This window comes from Athene noctua, chromosome 3 (genome assembly GCF_965140245.1).
Source record: "Athene noctua chromosome 3, bAthNoc1.hap1.1, whole genome shotgun sequence".
Lineage (NCBI taxonomy): Eukaryota > Metazoa > Chordata > Aves > Strigiformes > Strigidae > Athene > Athene noctua.
This window is the reverse complement of record NC_134039.1, coordinates 85,286,054-85,307,340: the sequence shown is the minus strand read 5'-3', so window position 1 is coordinate 85,307,340 and position 21,287 is coordinate 85,286,054. Positions and strand designations below refer to the sequence as shown.

Sequence of the window (21,287 nt, the reverse complement as noted above, 5' to 3'; positions counted from 1 at the left end):
GCATGTGTGTGCAAATCCTGCCAAGCAGCTGAGCAGAGCTCTGTGCTCAGGAACCCCTCACCGCTGGAGACGCGCTGTCCCCTGCTGCCATTCAACCCCCATGCCCCAACCTCTTTGTTCATTAACTGGTATTCAGTTGAATCCACAACCTCGGAGCCAAAAGCTCTGCATTGCAATTTTACCATTTCCCACGTCCACCCAGCTGTTGGGCAATAGGTCTGGCTTTTGATGGCTGAGGATATGGTTTGTTGACAGTGAGGCCATAGGACACCATTTATGAGCTTATACTGTGATATAAGCTGCTGGATGTAGCACTGCTATTAAATAATGCCATGGAGGTGAGTCCTGCTGCCTCTGAACAGAATATCCAACTGTGTTTGGAAGCTGCTTCACCCAACAAACTGCTTGTTGCAGCTTTGACAGTCTAGAAACTTTGACCAAGTCCTGTCTTACCCTCGGAGGGTCCGTTGGATCACAATATACTGTAGAGACAAGCACGTTTTGCTGTCAGGGTGAAACAGGCTGTGAACTCCACCAAGCATGCATGTGTACTTTCACAAGAGCTTCTAAACCTGTTGAGTACCGGGATCCATTCCTGGGAAAAAAAGCTGAAGAGGACTAAAACGTGAGGTCGGTCCTTCCTTTCTTTCCTTTTTTCCCTTTCCTTTCCTCCTGTCTCTTCCCCAGCCATTATTCCAGCTCTACCCTCACTTCCAGCCAGCGCTCTCCACTGGACCTGCCCTACACCGGGTGCTGCAGTTTGGGTGGCCAGGGGTAGCGAGGGGGCTCTGAACTGCTCGAGCCTTGGCAGGGAGAAAGCAGGAGCCACAATCTGAGGACAAAGTCAACACCTTGGGTGGAAAATTAAATCAATGAAGCAGTGTGAGCCAGAAAGCAAACGATGCAACAGCAGCAAAGCTGGCTTCCAAATTGAAATGTGTTTGCTGGGGATTGTCCATCGGCTTGGGGAGTTATTATTTCCATTTCTCTAGTTATGAATTAATTTCTAGAGAACTTAATCATCCCCTCCCTTCTCCCCTCCACAACCCCCTCTTCCCTTCTACTAATTTTCCACTTGACTGGGGATTCTCTGACAGTGAAAATTCAGGCTTAGAGGAGGTCCATGCAAGCTGCTCCATTAGACTGGATAATCTCATTGGAACCAGTGGCTTGAATAATAACACCTTCACCTCACGCACTGCACCAGATTCAAATGATGCTTAACACGCCAGGCTGCAGGGAAGGCTGCAGCAGGGGAAGGGGTGGGTCGGAGCCTGCACCAAGCACCCTTTGTCTCCTGGCTCTGCCAGTCTACCCACGCTACCCAGGACACATCTGCAGTATGAGATAAATGCTAGTCCAAACCTCCTCCAACACCAGGATGTCAGGAGCAGAGGCATCCTGAGCTTGTCAGCTCTCTGCATCAGGGGAGCCTGGCTCTGCCCTGGGTCTGAGTGCTGAAGTTTTTTGCCATCTCAGTGGGTCAGGGATGAGTGAGGATGAGCACGCTAGGGCCTGTCCCACCACCTGATGTCCCCACTTCTGCTTTCCCTCAGCAAGTTGTGCAGGTTGGAGCAGGATCGTTAAAGTGGGACTCAATGAACTTCAGCCTATTGCCAAATCTGCCCTTGACCTTTCTATGCCATCATCTCCCTACATGCAAAGCATCAACCTGACTCTAGCTCCAACCAGTCTGTCTGAAGGAGTCCTCCCCTTAATTTATAACCCACTTGAGAGCACAAATGCACTATGGACTCTGTTTCTGCTGCCTAGTGGTTCTCTCAGTGCCGGGCTATTGTGTCCCTTCAAGATGCAACTAAAAACCTCAGTTCTGTCACCCCCCCATAAGATGGATGGTTTGAATCCAAGATTCTGGATTGGCTGTTATAGGATTGATCCTGAAGGACAAGTCTAGCAGGACTCTCTTGCTCTTTGAGGGCATAGTTGGACTCTTGCCCATAACAAATTATCATGCTGGGAGAAGATGTCTCGTACAGGTGGATCGTGCATGAGAGACAACATCATGAACTGCACTTGAATTCCCACCTCCTTCAGCATCCTCAGCCCTTTCCCACCACCTGCCCACACTGGATCCACACTGTCACCTCACAGTGTCGTAGCATTGCTCTGCACTGTCACAGCCAGAAGAAATAACATCTTCCCACAGTGACTCCCTTCACATCCATCAATGCAACCTGGCTATTCTGCTCACCCAGTAATCTCAGAATTGCCCAGAGAAGAGTGTTGGGATTCCAGAGGGCTTTCTGCGAGAGAATGAACATGTGAGCAATCCTGCGTGAGAACAAGACTGATAAGAGCCTCAGCCGAGCAAGAATGCGATAAGGATGTGACCCCGAATGAGGGGGGAGAAACTCTACGAGACAAACAACCCCCGGCAGGGGTTGGGATGGAAGAGGAAGTTCCACAAGGCAGGAAGCCTGGCAAGGCTGATGTGGCACCTTTTATCCAATCATAAGAAGGTTTAAAGCACGGGCTAAGTTAACTGTCCAGTCTGGAGGACTTGTGCTGCATGTTACACACGTGTGCGGGAGAACATTATAAAAGGGCTTTCTTAGTTGTCATAAAGGGGCATTGCCTGATCACATTGGTCATGTGCGTGCTCAGCTCTCCCGCAGAAGAGCACCGTGCAAGTTCTCTCCAGAAACTATGTGCTTTTAAAGAGAAGGAAACTAGGAAAATGGATGCGGGAGATGGACACCTGGAATGCATAATAAATGGCTCTATTGCGGTGCCTCTGACAACCCAGCCTGCTGGAGGTCATTCGCAGCACCACAGCAGTTTTTCAGTGTGTAACCCATCCCTTCCAGCCATGCATGGATGAGGGGAAATTCATACATCACGTGCCAACAGCCTTTTCCTTGAAGCTGGAGTATTAGCTGAGATCCCTAGCAAAGCCTCGGGTCAGGGAGTGCTTTCCTGTGCATCTCAGTGTGAGGGGCAGGCTCAGTGGAGTGTGCCAGACCAGACTAGGAGCTCCTGGTGCTTTAGGAGAATAATGCCTGAGGAACTCCTTTTGGCTGAATGGTTAAAGCAGCAGAAGGATGAAGCAAGGATCATTTCTAGGGTGGTCTGAAGTCCTGGTCTTTTTGTTTCTTATGAGTGGGCTCTGGGTGGAGCCAAGAGTGGAGACCCAGTCTTGCTTAACTCCAAACCTTGCTGCAGAGCCTGCTTGCTCTCTTTGATGGGTAGGCAAACACTGTAGAGGGAACTCAGGCTGCCTGATGTACCCCTTAGTGTATAGCAGAGAGAAGAGGCTTAGGATGAGGGGAACTGAGCTTGTTCTCTGACTTTTTGGCTGGAGTAGGCTTGGGAAGAGAAGGGCAGTAAACTAAGATTAAAATCCTTCCTGCTCTATCTTTCCTCTTGTTCCTCCGCCCCCCAAATTCCCTTTCCTAGTGTACAGTGTGAAGATCACTGTGGAAGTCAGGATGAGGCATACTTTGAGTAGGGATTTTGTTGTTATTTGTGTCAGAGTTGGGGTGAAATCCTGACTTAGGTAGTTGGAAAGCTCTAGCTCTAACCAAAATCCTGTGCATCAGCCATGTGAGGGCTGAAATCTACCATGTAAGCACATTTTATCCTTTACTTATGACCCTGAGAAGGCTGTTCATCCAGCTCATCCCCTGATCTTTTCTAGGTCTGAAGAGACAAATACCTTAGAGATGGATTGGGAGCTTCTGACATGGTCTGGGTAGGGTTGATGAAACTGCATGGGTACCTGTCTTCTCCAGGCAGCAAATCCCATCACAGTGATCTCACATTTCACAGAGAAAGTCAAGCCTGGGCTAAGAGGTTCCTTGACTTACTTTTCCCCAGTGAGGCTTAACTCTGCACAGAGTGCCTCTGCTCTTCGGCTGGAACCATGGGTCAGCCAGAGTCCTCCCTTCCCAGGTCTGGGGGACCTTTCCAGGTAATGGGGACTTAATGTCCTATCCTGTGGCTATTCTCTCTGTGCTATCATGTGGTTTTTTCAGGCTTCTAATTGTACTGCTGCAAAGCATGGGGAAAGTTTGGGCCCAGAGGGAAGAATTGTCTCTGCCAGCAGCAAATACCGGAGCTGCAGCACAAGTCACTGTCTGTTGGCTCTGCTGCCGGGGGACATGGGCAGATGGATGGATGCATACAGGCAGGAGAAGGAGGAAAGAGAAGGAGCTGAAGAGTGATATGAAAAAGGAGCTATTGATGAAGGTCAAAATCAGCAGTGGGGAGGGAAAGCCTGGTTTGAGAAACTCTGTGGGTCCCCTGTGCCCTGCACCTTTCTGGTGGGGGGCAAAGGGTTTCTAGAGGTGGGGGATTTCGATAAACAGTGCTCAAGCCCAGTCAGTCTATTCTGTGGAAATGTTTTCTCTTCTTGCTATGCTTCCCCAAGTCAGGACAGCAGATGCTAACAGTAAAAAAGCAATTAAATTGCATGCTGGCTGAGTCTGTCAGTGATTCAGTATCTGTATAAGTGGGAGATCCCTCACAATGTGCTTCCCGTGGCTCTCCAAACGTCCCGGCAAACCTCCTTAAACAAGATGCTGTGCTCCTTGTTTGCAGTTTTCCTGCCCTGCTTATTCTTTAAGAGGTGAGGCTGAAGTGGCACCAAAACCTCCCACACTTTTCATAGGACCTCTAGGTCTCACTGCAGTCTTGGCAGTGATTCAGGAGGAAGCCTCGGGATCACCCATTTGGATTAGCCCAATCTCTGAGCAGCACATTCAAAATTTTACCTTTCTGAAGGCCTGGGCTTTTGGGCCACAGTGACAGGGAAAAGACCAAACACCTTTTTCCAGAGTTACTTGAGAAAAGCTCCCACAAGAATGCAGGGATGATGTTCCAAGGCATCTGAATCAGGCCATGAACAAAGAACTTTGGCCCCTTTGAACAAATTGTTTGCATCAGCCCTTGCAGAGGAAAGCGTGTAGGAGCACAGGAGAGTGTAGGTGTTATCTACCCAGGTTCTGGGAAAGACACTCACAAAGATTATTAGCATGAATAGGAAGCGCCATGATAGGATGCTCTCTGGGAAAAGTAATTTTGTTCATTAATTACTTGCCTTATCTTGCAACCTTGTTCCCTTTCTCTCGCTTTCTTCTTTTTTAATTTTCTTTAAAATGACTGTAAGTGAATTCAGGGCTGGGAAAGTTATTTTACTGCCTCCTCAGAGACAGAAGCTTGTATTACTCAGGTAGCCTTCAGCTGAATCTTCAGGGGTTTTTCCATCTTCATTTGAAGCCCAGTCTTTTATGGACAGATGGCAAAAGACAGTTCCAGGCAGATTCCTGTGATTTTTTTCTTGTGGACCACCTCAATGCTCTGGACTGTCTGCAGTTCACATGCGTGCCTTTGGCTTGAGTTCTGCCTGCTGCTTGTGATTTTGTGCTCTGAGATACTCCTCCTGCCTTTAGCTTCCAGGTTAGTGTGTTGTGCCTGGTTAGTGCAGCAACAAAAGGATTCAGAGGGCTGTGATTTAAGGGACAGCAAAGCAGAGACCCTAGGGCTTCAGAGATGTCCTTTCCTTATGGCTTTGACCCTTGCAAGAGGTTGGAAAGGGTCAGTGGATGAAGGCAGGTGATACCCATCCTCCCAGATGTCAAACACGCCTGTTGGCTTTTTTTCAGACTGCTTCTGCGGTGGGGGAATAGGTTTCTTCCAGGCACCTCTGCATTTCCAGCGGGATTGAATGAATTTGCAATGGTACGTGGGAATCAACAAGCCAGCGCTTCTCAGTTTCTTTGTAAACTGAAGACAATGAAAATAGAGTTGCCCAGGCTGAAATGCCACCACCACCTGCAGCCTGGGGCTGGGATCCACCTGGAGCCAAGTCCCCACCATAAAGTTGTTCAATCCCGGCCATTGTCTGATGCTGTCGGGCTCGCTGGGGCTTTCTGAGGTCTTTTGGAACACGATGTCTGTCATGGGAGGAACAGAGCCTTTCTGCAATGCTGAGCAGTACCAGGTGATGAGTGTATTTCAACATCGCCTTCCGCAGACCCCCTCCCTCATTTCCACGCTCTCCTTCCCCTGTGCCAGTGAACAGTTTCCAATTCTTCATTGGACAAAGGCTCCAAGTTTCCAGGGATTTGCATGTGAAATGCTCCTGTTCATCTCAGGCTTGAATGAGCCATCAAAATGCTCATCGGGGATCTGCCTACAGAGGCACACGCGTGTGTACACACAAATCGCCTGTCCCTGGCTGCACCCCAGTGATGCATGAGCTGGTGTGGTCCTTGGGCCATCACTGAACCTTTGTTTGCAGGCTGGGGCTGAAGAGCAGGTTGCATTTGATGGACCAACCCAGGCTCCCCCCCCCCCCCCCCCCCCCCAAGGCAAGATTAGAAGGAGAAGACAATCTGCAGCTCTGGAAATTTGGGGAGGGGGGTGAGGGGAAGGAGAAGGGGCATGAAATCCCTCAAAGCACGGGGGAGGGATGCTGTTGATGGAGTGCCTGGCTTTGTAGGGCGGGAGATGGAGGAGTAAATCCCTTGCACCCACGCCCCGCGGGCCTCCGGGGGTGGGTTTATTCAATTGCTGTGATAGAGGGAGGAGCCCACCTGGGGACAGAGATAACGGGCGGGCGGTGGGATTGCCGTTCTGCAGCATAAGCCGGGAGAGTTATCAGGGCAGAAACTCGGCTTCTATTACCATGCATTAGAATAGATTAGCAGGCAGAGCAATTAGCATCCTCACTCTATTTGGCGAAATGACAGGGTCGGTGGCAGCGGGCAGGAGACATGGGGGGAAGAGGCAGCTTGGCAGGGTGGCATTTCCCTCCCTGAACTGCAGCCCAAGGACAGAGGGGACTTCTGGTCTTTTGCCCCAGGGCTGTCCCCACTTGGACATTGAAAAGAGCAGGGGTGGGGGTGAGCTTTGATTACTGGTCTGAAACTTTTTGTGTCTCCTGGTCCCTGAAAAATTGCCTTGGGGAGATTCAAAACTCCAAAGAGTGAATTTCCGTTTTCTTGAATTACCTTTTCCATGTCTCTTTGAAAGAATCCACAGACCTCTGGGTCCCCAAATACCCCCAGTTAAAAATACCCACTGCTTTGGCTTCCCCAGGCCATCCCAATAAGCCCTTTACCCCTCTTTTTCCATGCTCATCTTTGATTCCCAAAGAACAGGTTTTTCAGGGAGGCAAGCCTGTTCATGATTGGAGCCAAAGATGAAAACAAGGGTCCAGCTCCTTCCTCAGATGCATATGAATTTGCTGAGAAAGTTTCCCCTCCTCTCACTGACGGGACAGGTTTCCCAGGAATGAATCTGTGGATGACCTCGGCTTGAGTTTGTCCTTCTTTTCCTGTAGCATCTCCTGGCTTTCTGTCTTGAATAGAGTATCCCAGGCAGTGGACAAAATTTAACTCCATCCCTGCCAGGGAGAGATGGATTTCAGCCATCCTCCGGCAGGGATAGAGGGCAGCCTGGAGGCCACAAACAGTAGACACGGAGGGATGGCTATTCGCCACTTCACCACGTAAAGTTTAAGGTCAATTATATCTGCGTCTCGACATTTATGGCATTGCTATTCTTAGGACCCCGAGGGAACCTGGAAATGTCAAAACATTGCTAAAACTGACCTTAAACTTTACATGCAAGTGGGACTGAATCTCCTTCTTTTTCCTGACTCCAGCCAGAAAATTGCTTTGGCTCCAGCAGAGAGAAAGGCAAATTTCAGTTGCTCCCTTCTTCCCCAGCCTTGCTCTCCCCTTGTGATAAAGGCATCTCAGGAGACACGAAGCCGACTCGACATGTTGGTCAGACTTTGGCTAAAACAAACCCCTTATTACATCCCTAGATTCCTAGATTCCTTTAATTGCTCTGTTTCTGTCTCATCTTTCCTTCCAACCAGGAAATCAACAACTTTTCCCCAATGAAAAATGAAACTGTCATATTGCACCTCAACCTGAAAGAGGGACCGGACTGATGAGACTGATTCAGACCATCGCAGACAGATCCTTGAATCTCCAGGGCCTCCCACAGGCAGGCATCTCTGTGTCCTGCAGTCCCTTTCCCAGACTCCTGTCCCTAGCCCTGGCTGAAAATGCCATTAGGAGGGTTTGCACTTGACTTCCACTGAGCTCCCTCTGCTGACCACCTTGCAAAAAGCATCGCCGACCTACCTGGCTGATCGAGTAGGTGTCTCCTCCGGCCTCTGAGCAAGGATTTTGGGCAGAGCAGACACAGGCACCCTTGGATGATGCTGGGAAGGTGGGCTGGGGACACTGGTAGAACATCAGCCCATGCTCATTTGGGGAACCTGACCCTCTTCCGAGAGGAAAACCCAAGTGATGAAATGATGCCGGAAGTCTCCCTGTCACCTCTCAGCTCCTATAGCCTGCTCCAGCTTTGCCCAGGACACAAATGCTGGTGCGATACAAGACCAAAGATTTTGAGGAACAGCCATCCTTTCTGTTATTTCATTTTGGAGGCAGTGACCCTTCCTCTTGGAGGCAAGGAAGGCTGTTACTGGGCCATGCCTGCACTCCCCACGCGATTTCAAATTCTCAATTTGTTGGTCTGTGCTGAGCAGGGGGTGGGGGATCCTCTTCAGTTTGAACCTTGCCAGCCACCTGTAAGTGCAGCCTGCCTCACCGTGGACTCTTGCTGGGCTGTGAAACCTCAGATTTCCCCTTGGAAATGGAAGAGATGGAAGAAAAGGAAAATCATTGCCTCTTCCTCTGTCTTGCTTTAGGGACCATCTGGGCTTTTCAGGGTCTTCAAATCGAGACCTAAATAAGATTTCCCTGAAAGTTTCCCTTTGTCCCCTCTACTCTTCTCCTGATCTTTCTCCTTGAATGTATCCTGGGCAAGGAGACCACTGGAAGTGGCAGAAAGGTCAGACCATGAAGACTGGGAAGAGGTAGGAGTGCCTGTGGCTCGGACCATGTGTGTTTTCACACCAGCCCTGCACATCTCTGTCCTCACAGAGAGTCTGGGACATGCAATCAGTCTGCTGGTCCATTTGTCCCCTCCCTCCTTCCCTCTCCTCATGTCCCCATCCCTGCTCTACCCAAATCCATGTTCTCTTTTCCCATACCCTATTTTCTCTTGAACGGGCATGAGGAGATTAGGACACACATGACAACTCTGGTGTTAAGAGTCAAGAAGACAGACAGCCAACCTGAGGAGAAAAGAAGGTAGGACCAAAAGACATTAAGAATTTAAGGGGAAGAGCTTAAGAGATATGAGAAAAGCATGGGAAACTACGTCCAAAGAAAGAACCACAGAACTGGGAAGGGGTGAGGAATGTGATGGGGCAACATCTCCAACTTGCGCAAGCTGAGGACCTCAGTGTGAGTGACCCCACACCACAACAACAAAATGTCTAGCAATGAACAGGTTGGGGAGGCAAATGGAGATCCCAACATTGAACCTGTGTCCCATTAAAATGTCCCATCTAGCCCCAGTGGTCACTCCTGGTGAGTGTGAATGGAGTGTGCACGGGTTCCCATCTGCAAGTTCGAGTAAGGAAAGGGCAGCTGTGATTATTCTGTCAAAGGGTGAGTGAATTTGTCCCTTGCGCAGGAAATATTACTGTTTGGAATCAGAAATGAAAGCTGAAATGTCAAAACCTTTTTCAAAACAGTGATGTCCACAAATTGCCTGTTTGGAGGTGGTGGAAAGGTGTAATTTCATTTTGCTGAGCTGACCCAAAACATTGATCTGTCTCTCACGCTGCTCCCCTCACCCTTTGGCATCCAAGACAGACACTTCATGTCCCTCTTCTTCCCTACGAGTCCATCTCACTGGCCAGATTGAGTCTTGCAATGCAAAAGCAGTCAAAAGAAAACTGCTGTGCATCAAATGCTGAGGCTTCTCCAAAAAGGATTAATTTGTTTGTATTTTATTTCTGGGAATTCATGTTTTTTAATGGTAAGATTTTTTTTTTCCCCCGGAATAAAAGAATTGTGTAATGCGCTAATTGCCATTTGCAAAAAGAAAACCCCTCTGTTCTGAGTAGCAATTTCTGATCAGATCCAATCACCACTCTATTGTCTTGAAAATTGTTTTTAATTGACAAAATTGCAGATAAGACCTTTTCCATTGCCAGAAAACTGACATTTTTTGTGCATCTTGCATTAGAAAAGTTGAATATTTCAGTCTGTTTCTGGAAAAATGAAGGAAAAAAACAAACCAGAGAATCAGATTTTTTTCTTTTTCAACAACTATGGATATAAACAAGAAAGACTCAGTCAGGACTAGAAAACATGTTGTTTTTTCTGACTGCACCATTTCCACCTCCCCACAGAAAAGAAAAAAAAAAAAAAAAAAAAGATTTTCAGAAACTTTCTCCTTGGCTTTCTCCTCCCAGGACTACTTGTCTATTTAGTCTGCTCAGGGTTTCGGTTTCTTTGGTCTCCAGCAGAGACCCACCAGATCCGGCTAATGGTGTAAATTAGCAGAACAACTTCCCACCTCTTCTGGAAGCCTTGTGGCCCCAGGCCACCACATGGGGCTGTGGAGCAGCTGAGCACCTCGGACCCTACAAGCCCAAATGATAAAAGAAACTCGCTGCATGATCTTATCAGGGTTTTGCATGTCTTAGAAAATAATTACCACTAGAAAGGCCAGGCACAAGGGCCGCGTGCCTTTAAATGCTTTTAATTTTTTAGAGCTCATGGGACTGTGGAGTAGTTTATCTCTAATGAATGGCCAGAAACAAGGCTAGAGATCTTGGTCTGTGGAGGTCTCTGTGCAGCATGTGGCTCCATCCTGGTGCAAGAAAAAAGGAGCTGCAGATCTGCAGGGATGCTCTGGCTCAGGTCCTAAGAGCATCAGCAGCTCTGCCAGCCTCTGAACGCTTTCTTCTCATTTCCCTCTGCTAAGAAATCAGTTACCCAAAGCAAACTCAAGAATTTCAGGCGGTGGTGGGATGGAAGGATAGACAAGAAGTGAGAGGGCCAGAGAAATGTCCCCGTTGGAGGCACTTGTCCCACCCCACTGCTCTCATGAGGGATGCCCTCAGTTAGCACGCACTTCCTGGCATCACAATTCCTCTGCTTCCTTCCCTCTGCAGACAGCATCTTTCCCCCCAGCTTTCCCCCTGTCCTTAGCCTCTACACAGAAAAGATCTTTCTTATACCTTCAGCCTCCTGAACAAAGCTCCATTCCCTGCAGATGTTAATATCACAGTCACTTTATCACCATTAGTCCGGATCCCATGAGGTCTGGATGGCAAAGAAACAATTCAAGGTAGGAGGAAGGGGAGGTGCAATGCTCCAGAGAAGTACAAGGGTGACTCTTTGGGGTAAACTGATAGAATGGGGATGAGGCTCTGCAGGACTGTATGGTGAGAGTGCAGCAAGGTTCAGGACCTCATATGTTGGGCATGAAGAAGACAAAGATACAGATAAAAAGAGGCCAGGATGAAAAATAAAGGTCATGCTTTTTTGGTTTGTGGGGGTTTGTGTGCATGTGGGGGGTTGGTTTGGGTTATTTTTCTACAGCAGGATAGCAGAAATGTGTCTTCACTGACAGGCAAAGGCAGGTGAAAGCATGCAGGTGGCACACATGCCTCCTGTTAGGCTGGCAACCCTGCAGTAGCACGAGCTGCTTTCCACGCTGTGCGTAGGGAAAACAAAGAGCTTGCAGGTGGAGGATTACTGCACATAACCTTTCTTGTACCTGGTCTGTCCAGGTGCATGAAGCTCTTGGGTCTGTGCTCAGCCTCTCCAAAGTTTTCTGAACTTCAGATTAACCCTTCTAACCTTGGACATTTAGAGACAAACCCTGAAGGTTGTGGAATGAGTCTGGGTTGGGTTTGACCAAGCCCTAGCAAGGCAGAAGAGCCCTTAGCATCTCTTTGCAGAGGTGGAATAGCACCTTACCCCTCTGCAGCTGCTGTCTGCAGAATGTGGTCCCAGCAGGTTGCTTTAGGTCCCAAATGGCAGATCTGGGATTTAACCACAGTCTCGTGGGTCCCAAACCAGGGCCTGCATCTCATCCTTAGGAGACCTGGGCTTTGCTCTGCTCTCCGACATGGATGCGTCTACGCCTCACTTTCCTGTCTCTGCGTGGTATTGTTTCACCCTCACGGAGGTATCGTGAAGTTTAATTAGCTGCAGGCAAAGCCTTTTGAGATCCTCAGATGAGAGGTGCTATAGAAGCGCAAAGTATTAATTTAACATTATGAAAATAATTGGCTAGTGGATGGTGAACAGAGGGTTAGCGTTAACGGTATTTATTCTTAATGGGAGATGAGGAGGAAATAACATTCCTCATGGTTCAGCGGTAGGACCAGTTTCTTAGTGTTCATACTAATGGTTTGGACAGAAGCAGGACGCTTGCAGTTTTTAAAGATGCAGCTTATAATGAAATAGCAGGTGTTATTAAGATGTACAGAGAAGTGCCGTGTCTACAGCATAATCTTATGCAAATAATTTCAGGAGTGGAATATGCTCTTTTAGGTGTCTTAAATGTAATGCGATGCCACTGGGTGGGAGTTACGCACCAGCTAATTATAGGATGAATAGAATTGAATTAGGTTATATGGCAGTGGAAAGTGATCTCAGCATATTGACAGACCCAGCATGTTAGAGTTACAGATATTTTACTAAAGCGAAACAGTTACTGGCAGTACAAGATATTTTTTCTGCATAAGCCATAATAGACGCACCAGATGAGCGCGCAGCAGAGTCACAGCAATTTCACAGGGCCCAAAGTACACACAGACTCTCAACAGAGACAACAGAAATGATTAGTTGGGGTTGGGATATTTCATTATCCCTTTCACAGTCCTGCTGCCTTGTGCAGGCAGCTGCCTTCCAGGTGACCACTCTTCTAAGGCAGACACTTGTGTCTGGAAGTACTTACTTATTAAAAGTACCATTTGCCTTTATTTACAATTTGCTGAACTTAAGTTTTTGGGCTGTAATGTCCCCTCTGGGCAGCTGCCTTCAGTGGCTGGGTGCTTTGCATTCTGCATTTCAGCCAACACCGGTCAGGGATCTGAGAGACTGATGCTGGGGGGCAACACTTTGCTCTGCACATACTGAAACAATTTTCTCTGCTGTTTCCCCCCTGCTCTTGGGGGAGGGCAGAATGTTTTTGGCAGAGAGAAGGTTACTTTATGACAGGTATGTACCTTTTTCTGCTCCCCTGAAAAGCCACCACATTTTGCCTCTGCAAAAACTCAGTTGCAGGTGCTGGGCAGACACCTGGAAAGCGTGGTGTGTAAACCCACAGGATGCTCCACATGCTCCAGAATAGATAATACGGTGGCAAAAGAAGAGGAGATGGGGGAAAGCATGGGTGAAAGGCTCTGGGGAAGAGCCCCCATCACTCCTTTCTGCATGGACAAACCCGTAAAACCCACTGGCAGGCGGCTCTATCCCTTTAGCCTTGATTTATGCAGCAGCTGGGATCAGTTACCTGGGGTGAATTATGCTGCTAGCTCAAGGATGTTGATTCGAGAGCCTGAACCCTGCCAGTGACCCAGAGCCCAGCTTGCTTTGGTTCAGCTTGGCAGAGCTCCCCCATCATCAGACTCAAGCACCAGGCACAGTTGGGTGTTTGGGGGTTTTTTCCCTCCTTTGCTTTAAATTGAGAAATTGCACTGAAATGTCAGACAGTCAAAGTCAAAAGTTAGGAAGTGGCAGAACTGAGGTCGCCCGTGAAAAAAGGAATAATAATGTGTGATCCTGTAATTAATGTCTGGCTTGCAGTGTGTGAGTGCAGGGAGCAGATTTAGGAGTGCAGAAGCTACTTTCAGTCTGGCAGTACCTAATTCCTGACAACCTGACACTCCAACCTTAACATTATATTAAAACCAGGCGTAGTTTGGTTTTTCATCATTTCATTATTGGATGGCAACACACCTTTACAACCAGACATCAAGGCTGCTCAGTCTAATATAGAGTGAGTTTTTCATCTGAAGTTACATGTCTTAAACATGTATGACCAGTAAACAGGGAGATCAGATGCTGATTGTTATATTTGTGCCCAGCGGTGGGGCTGGGAATACAAACCACACTCCTAAATGCTTAACCTATACCCATGTGTTGTCCTCCTGTGCAAATATGCTGGATGTTTTCGCCACTGACTGTACTATTACACTTGAATTGAGCCTGGGTATATGCCCATTTAATTTGAGACAATCCTGTTGTGCTGCAGCTGGAGGAAATAAATGGGAGGTAGCAGGACACCCTGAAGAATCTGGGAGCTTGTGTTTTGACACCGAGCCCAAAAGGGTTTCCTTCTGAGCTATTCCCAGGAGAGGAGTTCCCACGCCCTGCAGAGCTTTGATGGGATTGCTGTGTCTATTTGTTTTTTAAAAGTGCTTACAAAAATCTCAGGTCAGCATTTTGCCCTGGCTTTTGTTTTGCAATAGGGGACTTACAGTTTTGGGGGTAGTTAATCGGCTATCCGTCCAGCTCTCTAGAGACTGCAAGTTTAAAATTCCTGATCCAGCATGGGGCAGCGCTAAAGGAGACTTAATGGGATGAAGGTTCCTAGGGAACAGACAGTGGGAGCTGCAATGCTGCTCTGGCGCTCTCAAATCTGCAAAGCAAACTGAGAGCGTGCTGAGAATGGCAGAGATCTCCCCTTTATGATTCCTGCCACTGGAAACACAGAACTTTCCTCTAGCAGAAAGATGGAGCGAGGAGTTTGAAATTGGGGGGTTCATTTTCTCTAGCATCAGCCACTAGAAACACCCAGGCCCTAAAGTTTTGGCCAGCATCCATGCTTTGTAATATTCGGGCTCAGCTGTATACTGGCTTGTTTTTGCATGTGTTGCCATAGATAACCATCTGCAAGTCCCCGTGCTTATAGGTGCAATCTCTGCTCCAGGGAGCAAGGACATTGAGGGGTGATCTTGGAGCTGACTAAGACTCTGAAGTCTGGGAGTGGGTGAATAATTTAACATCTGCACTTAGTCTTTATAGCTGATTTTAATGGGGGGTAATAGCACTGCTAATAACAAAATCCATTGAAGACACCCCGTGCAAGTCCATAACATTAGCTTAATGGCAAAAGGTAATTGGCATGCAGTTGAAGCTGTCCTTTTGTATTAACCCTGTGGATTTCTAGGCAGACATCTTCCTCGAAGCAATGGCCTTGGCAGCGCATGTGGAGTAAAATATAGATGTGTTTTATGCTGAGCAAATGCAAGTCTGGATTGAAACAGGGCACACTGCTACCAATTCACATTGCTGGCTTCTGTTTACACCAGACAGATAAGACAACAGGCAGTGACAGTGGTGACGATAATTAGTGCATAGTGTAAGCTTCGTGGAGCCCAGGTGCCATGCACCCGCTACTCTCACTAATTGGGAACCCCACCATTTTAAAGAATCAACCCTGGGTACCTCTAGTCAGGTAATTTCTAACCAGATGTCAAAACCCCCTTAATCTGCCAGGGACTACTTAGCAGCTGCTGAGCAAGGGGTTGGAGGGCTGCCCCTTCCAGCAGAGAGGTACCGGCAGCCCAGAAGCACCACAGATTTGCAATCATCTCAGTAGGGCTGAAGAGCATGGGCTATGCATTGCTGCTCCAAGACGACATCCCTGCCTAAGATGTCCCAGTGCCCTTGGACAGGACAGGTTTTAGTGCTGTACCTGCTATGTGGGTAGAGAAAGAGCATCTTTACTGCTGTGCATTCTGCCCAAAGGATGGGTTTTTCACCCACCTCCCTTCCTCCTTTCATGGTGTCCTTGCAACTCTCCAGCCTCTTGAGTGATCCCATGGCTGCTAACACAGGAATCACAGAGCTCCAAGGCATGAGTGTGGTTTTCCAGCTAGTGCAGTCCCAGAGGGTACAGTGTTGACTTTCTACCCAAAATTATTTTTTTCTCCCATGTCCCAGGTTTGTCTTCATCCTCACGGCCTGGCTTTGTGTTAACTCTGTTCCTCTCTATTCCCATTTGCTCAGGTGCACGAGGAAGGAGCGGTGTGAGCGCTCCAGCGAGCCTCGGAGATTCGCCTCAGAGATGAAGCAGTGCGTCCGCCTTACCGTGCATCCCAACAACATCTCCGTCTCCCAGTACAACGTATTGGTGAGGAATGTTAATCCTTGCTCCCCTCAGGTTTAATCTGCCCATGCACTCTGACAGACTCAGGTATGTGCAACCTGGGCTCAGCATGAGTGGGAAGGACTGGCAGCTTGATGCAAGAGGTTCTCCAGACTCCATTAACCTCCCCAGCAAGTTTCCTGGCACAGAGAAAGATTTGCCACGGGAGGACATTTTGGCTTTAGTTATTCCCAATCTAGAGGTGTGGAAAGAAGCTTCCCTATGAGTAGCTAAGGGCAGGTCTGAAGGGACTTTGTGCCCTGCAGGTTTGTGTGCACCCAGTGTAGCTGTTTACTTCCCAGGGAGAGGGATTTGTTAAACCAAGAGTTATTTCAGTAAGCTCCCAAGTTCCATCATCATGGGTGGAAATAATCTCCTTCTTCAGCCACCAAGAACTCCACCCTGCTGCAGCTCCATCACTAAGTTGCAGAGCAGAGAGGCAGGATGCTACGCAGAGGAACCTAACGCCGCGGAGTTCATGCTATCTCTTGTGGCCTTCCTCAGCACAAGGTTTAACCTTTATGGCCTTGAGCTTCTCAAGTCAGCAGCCAACAAAGCCACACAGTGAATGCTGGCAGAGCAGTAGATGATCCTGATCATTTTCTGTGCTTGAGGCAAGAAATCTCTGTTGAAGATCTAACCAGCTTGTGGTTTCTCTCCTGACTCATGACAGCAGCACCTTACATGGTGAGATCTTAACATGTTCGAAGAAGTAGGCAGAGACCCATTTCATTCAGGCCACTAGGGCTCTGTCTTTTTGGCCATACTAGTTTGGGCTGGAATTAAATTGATACCCCAGACCCCAAAAGTTCCATCTCTGGACAAGTTGGTCACTAGTCCCACACCCTGAAAAGTCTAAATGGAATTGCTCAAAGTGCAGCTGCCAGACATCTTCCAGGTGTCAGGTTTTGGAGTGCCAGGGTTTCTTCAGTGATAATGAAATCAGCCTTTCAAAGCTTGCATGTCCAATCATTGCTGCTTTGTTTCAGCCTCTTAACTTTGCTGTGACTTTACTTTCCTAGGCTTCAAACAAAACTGATCTGAGACATCTTAAGTCCTTTGTTCTTCTGGGAGTTCAAGGTTTCTTTTTCTTATTCTCTTAGTAGTCATTGAATTCTTTCATGTTGGAATAAATCCTGGGGGACTAGCTGGCTCAGGGCGATTGAGAATGATAACGGAATAAAAAGTCTTTACCTCTAGGTTACTCCCAGGGCAAGTCAACCCAGAGCTGCTAGGATCAGAAGTTTCCATCAACTGACTGTTGCCCAATAATTTGCATGAACTTTTTGATGGGAGTCCAAGATAGACTGGTGATGCACCTCAACCAGAGTCACCACAGATAGTCTCTTGGCAAACCAGAAGACAAGCACCAACAAACAAATGGCTGGTGGTGTCCTTACTGGGTTTCACTTGGGTTCTAGCAAAGGGTCAATGATACTGAGTTCTTGACCACAGAGACAGAGAAGATATCTATGTGGCCAGCCAATCTTTTAAATTTGGGGCACTAACAAGGACTTGGAAAATTGCATCTGAGTCTGTTTCATCCAGGGCTGCTGCTCTGGGATCTCTGAGAAGAGATATTTGCTGGGGGAAGGCTCCATTCTTTCCTCATGGAGACAGGCTCATGGGGACAGAAGGGCACAAAGATGGTCAAGGGACTGGGAAGCCCACCATGTGGAGAAAGGCTGAGAGAATTGGGTTTGTTCAGCCTTGAGAAAAGAATGCTTAGGGGAGACCTTATCACTTATCATGTTCCGCTGTTTAAAGAGTGGCTACAAAGAAGATGGAGACTCCCTTTTTACAAGGAGTCGCGTGGAAAAGAGGAGGGGTAATGGGTACAAGTTACTCCTGGGGAGATTCTGATTGGACACAAGAGGAAAATTTTTCACAATGAGAACAAGGAGCCACTGGAATAATCTCCCAAGGGAAGTGGTGGATTCCCCAACACTGGACACTTTTAAGATTCAGCTGCACACAGTGCTGGGCCATCTTGTCTAGACCATGTTTCTGCCAAGAAATGTTGGACCAGATGATCCTTGAGGTCCCTTCCAACCTGGTATTCTATGATTGATTCCACGGTTCTCATTGCAGGACCTCCAGAGCAGTCATGTGGGATGTAGGACTTCTTGTATGTTCAGAGTGTGCACTGGATCATGACACATGTGGCCAAGCACTACTGGTCTATCCATTCATGTAATCTCTTGCATGGCACATTTTCATTCTGCATCATCCATGCTCAGAGAGAGATTTGTTAAGCAGAATAGTTTCCCCTTCTCCATTGCTAGCAGAGTATTAATGAGCAGAGAGAATGGATTTAGCCTGAGTGCTAAATCCATCGGAATAACCAAAGCTTTTTCCTATTCCTCATCCAAGACTAAAAATCACCTTTCCCATTGCCATTCCCATTGCTCAAAAGTGAACATACTCTCATGAAGTTTTTATTTATGTCAACCAAGGCTAAGGCCTGTCTGCTCAGCCTTTCTCCCTGATGTTGCCTAGTGTAAAGAAATAGCTTTGAGACTTCTCTAAGTGAGGAAAACACAGTGTGTGGGAGCAGTAAGCATTGTGTTATGTTATCAGCTTCTTCTTCTTTGTCACTTGGACTGACCTTCTCTGTTCTTTATGCTGGTATAAACAGTATTTCAGCATGCATTTGTGTCTCCTCTCAGTGACTATCACCTCAGATGGGGCCTCAGCTAGCTCGCGGAGGAGGCAAGTGTGGAGAGCATCTGCATTTGTGCCTGTGTCAAGTGGTTGGCTCTAGTGCTTGGTCATAAAACTGCTAAATTTATATTAACTCTTACATCATCAGCAGGTGCTAAAAGTACCCTGGGACGCCTCTCTGTGTTCGGACATGATCTGGTGGGTTGGGCAGGACTCTCAGTGATGGAGAGCCATGGTTCAGGTCATTAGGTGGTTTGGGAAGTTAGCAGCATGAGGGTCCTTCCCCAGAGAACGAATACGGTGGAAACCAGCCATGAGATTCCATTTTTTCATGACCACGAGCAATGACATAGCAATGCCAGCAGGTATTGCAAGGCCTAAAACCACGGGAAATTCCTCCTTCACCCCTTTTTTAATGTACGGAGCCCCAGTATAGCATGTCCTCAGAGCCAACTGCTTCTTTGGTGGGATGGGCAGGAGAGGTTTGCTGTGCCTCTAGAGACAGCATTATTTTGTGGTGGACTGAAGGCTGTAACTAGACTCTCCTTACACAGGAACTTGGTGACAGAGCGCTCCCCCATCTGCTGATGCTAGGAGAGCAGGCCGTAGAGAGTTAGACTGGAGCGCTACAGTTTCTCTGTAGTCTGCAGAGTGCCTCTTGTGAGTAGTAGTCACCTTCCTCAGAAACCGCGTGCCTTGGGGTCACCAAAGCCCTGGTCTTCACGGCTGGCTCCAAAGACTCCCTGCCTAACCTTACACTTGCATGACAGACAGTGAGCACTCCCTCCCCTCCACTGACCCAGCCAGCACTGGGATGCAGTGCAGTTGTCCCTGCATAGCCACGTACCACTTGTGTTGGCATCAGCATCTCATCCCCTTCCCCCTCTGCACACACATCCCTCTCCTGAATCGCTGCTTTCTGTTGAAGGAGGATGCTCTCTCTAGCAAGAGGCTCTTTGTCCAACCTCTCCAGTGTAATTCTCTCCTACAGATCCAGCTCTGTTGTTTGGCTTAGTGTTCTCTCTTTTCTTTTTTTTCTATCTCTCCTTCCCTTCCTTCAACTTTGCTTGCAGCTGGTCTTGGAGACTTACAATGTGCCCGAGCTGTCAGCAGGAGTCAATTGCACCTTCGAGGACCTTTCAGAGATGGATGGCTTGGTGGTGGGCAGTCAGATCCAGTGCATTTCACCAGCTGCCAAAGAGGTACCCCAGATCATCACAGAGAACGGTGGGTATCCCACAGCTCCTCCGTCTGCCCCTCTTCTCTCTCCCTTCCTCACTCCACACCCCTGTGTCTCTTCTGTTTGCTTTTTTTTTTTTTTTTCCCCAAAGCAGAGTTTGGCTCATGGGAGCCTGAGGACAGAGTATGAGATGCGCTGGGAGTAGCTGGGATGCTGTGCCAGTGCTCGCTGGTGGAGCTGCACAGCAGCACATCGTAGCATGAGTTGTCTGAATGTGTGAGTGTTTATGTGTGCACACGTGTGTAAGCACTGAGCTGCAATACCACTACCTGCATTAAGGTGCTTGTATGTGTGATACTACGTGTTTTCAGACTGCCACCGAGTGGCAGTTGCATATATCTAGCACAGACAAGAGACGGGTGTGGAATAGTCGCTCACCTTTTGCCCTGGCTGGTGTTATGCAGCCCAGGGAATGAGGCTGTACGTGCTCTCACTATATCCCATCCCATGCAGCAGCCAGAAAGTCCTGCAGACCTGAACGATCCTGTCTGTAATTTCATCCTGCTCCTCCCAGATTTAGATCTATATGCTCAGTTCCTTGTCTCTGGCCCCAGCCTTTATTCTGCCAGGTTTGCTATTGGCTCCCTCTCCTAAAGTGGTCCAACACAGAAAAATACCTTGTCTCCAAGGGTGGTACCCCCAGCCACAACCTCCTGCCCTTTTTGATTTCCTTTTCCTAAGAACTTTTCTAAGTACTTTCGGGAGCACTTGTGGCTCTTTGCATGGACTTACTGTAAAAACTTTGACCCTGTTGATCACCCCAAGGGATGCAGAGAGGATGCTGTCATTTTGGTCCTTGGCTTCCTGTGAAAATTTACTGTAAAGTTTGTCACTGAGGATCCTCAGGCCACAGAAAATGAAGTGACACAAACTGTCACCATCATCTCTGTTCTCCTCAAGCTGCACACAACTGCACGTGCTCTCCATTTTGGTCCCAAAACAAGCCCCCAGAGAGCTGTTACCATTTTCAGGTCCCACTGAGTTAGCAGTCATGTTTGCCTACCAAGATAGATGCCAGAAACTATTTCCTTGGTATGGACATCTGTCCCAGGCGAGGCTATAATCAACCAGCAAACAAAAATAGCAGTGGAAGCTGGAGGCAGGACAAGAGAGAGAGAGATTTATGTGAAGCATGGTTTTCAAAGAAGCTGGGCACCTGCGGCTTGTATCAACTTCAGCAGCTGGTGCTCTGCACCTCTGCAAAGACCAAGTCCTCCATGAATAGTGCCAGAAGCTGGATTTGAACCAAAGGATGTGTGGCTCTGTAGCACGCCTGATCTCTGGGGCCGTCCAATCCTCACATCCTGTTTTAAAATATATGCAAGAGGCTGGCAAATTTGTTAAATACGAAGCGGTTAACAGAGCTGTCAAA

At 48.0% G+C, this 21,287-nt stretch overlaps 1 protein-coding gene across 1 annotated transcript in view; it reads left to right on the top strand.

Moving 5' to 3' along the window:
- PLXNA4 (plexin A4) overlaps positions 1-21,287 on the top strand; it is a 462,846-nt gene that overhangs the window by 328,265 nt on the left and 113,294 nt on the right. Inside the window, exons 6-7 of the mRNA XM_074903539.1 lie at positions 15,873-15,996; positions 19,749-19,902. Of these exons, the coding sequence (XP_074759640.1) occupies positions 15,873-15,996; positions 19,749-19,902 (278 nt within the window). The remainder of the gene's footprint in view (positions 1-15,872; positions 15,997-19,748; positions 19,903-21,287) is intronic.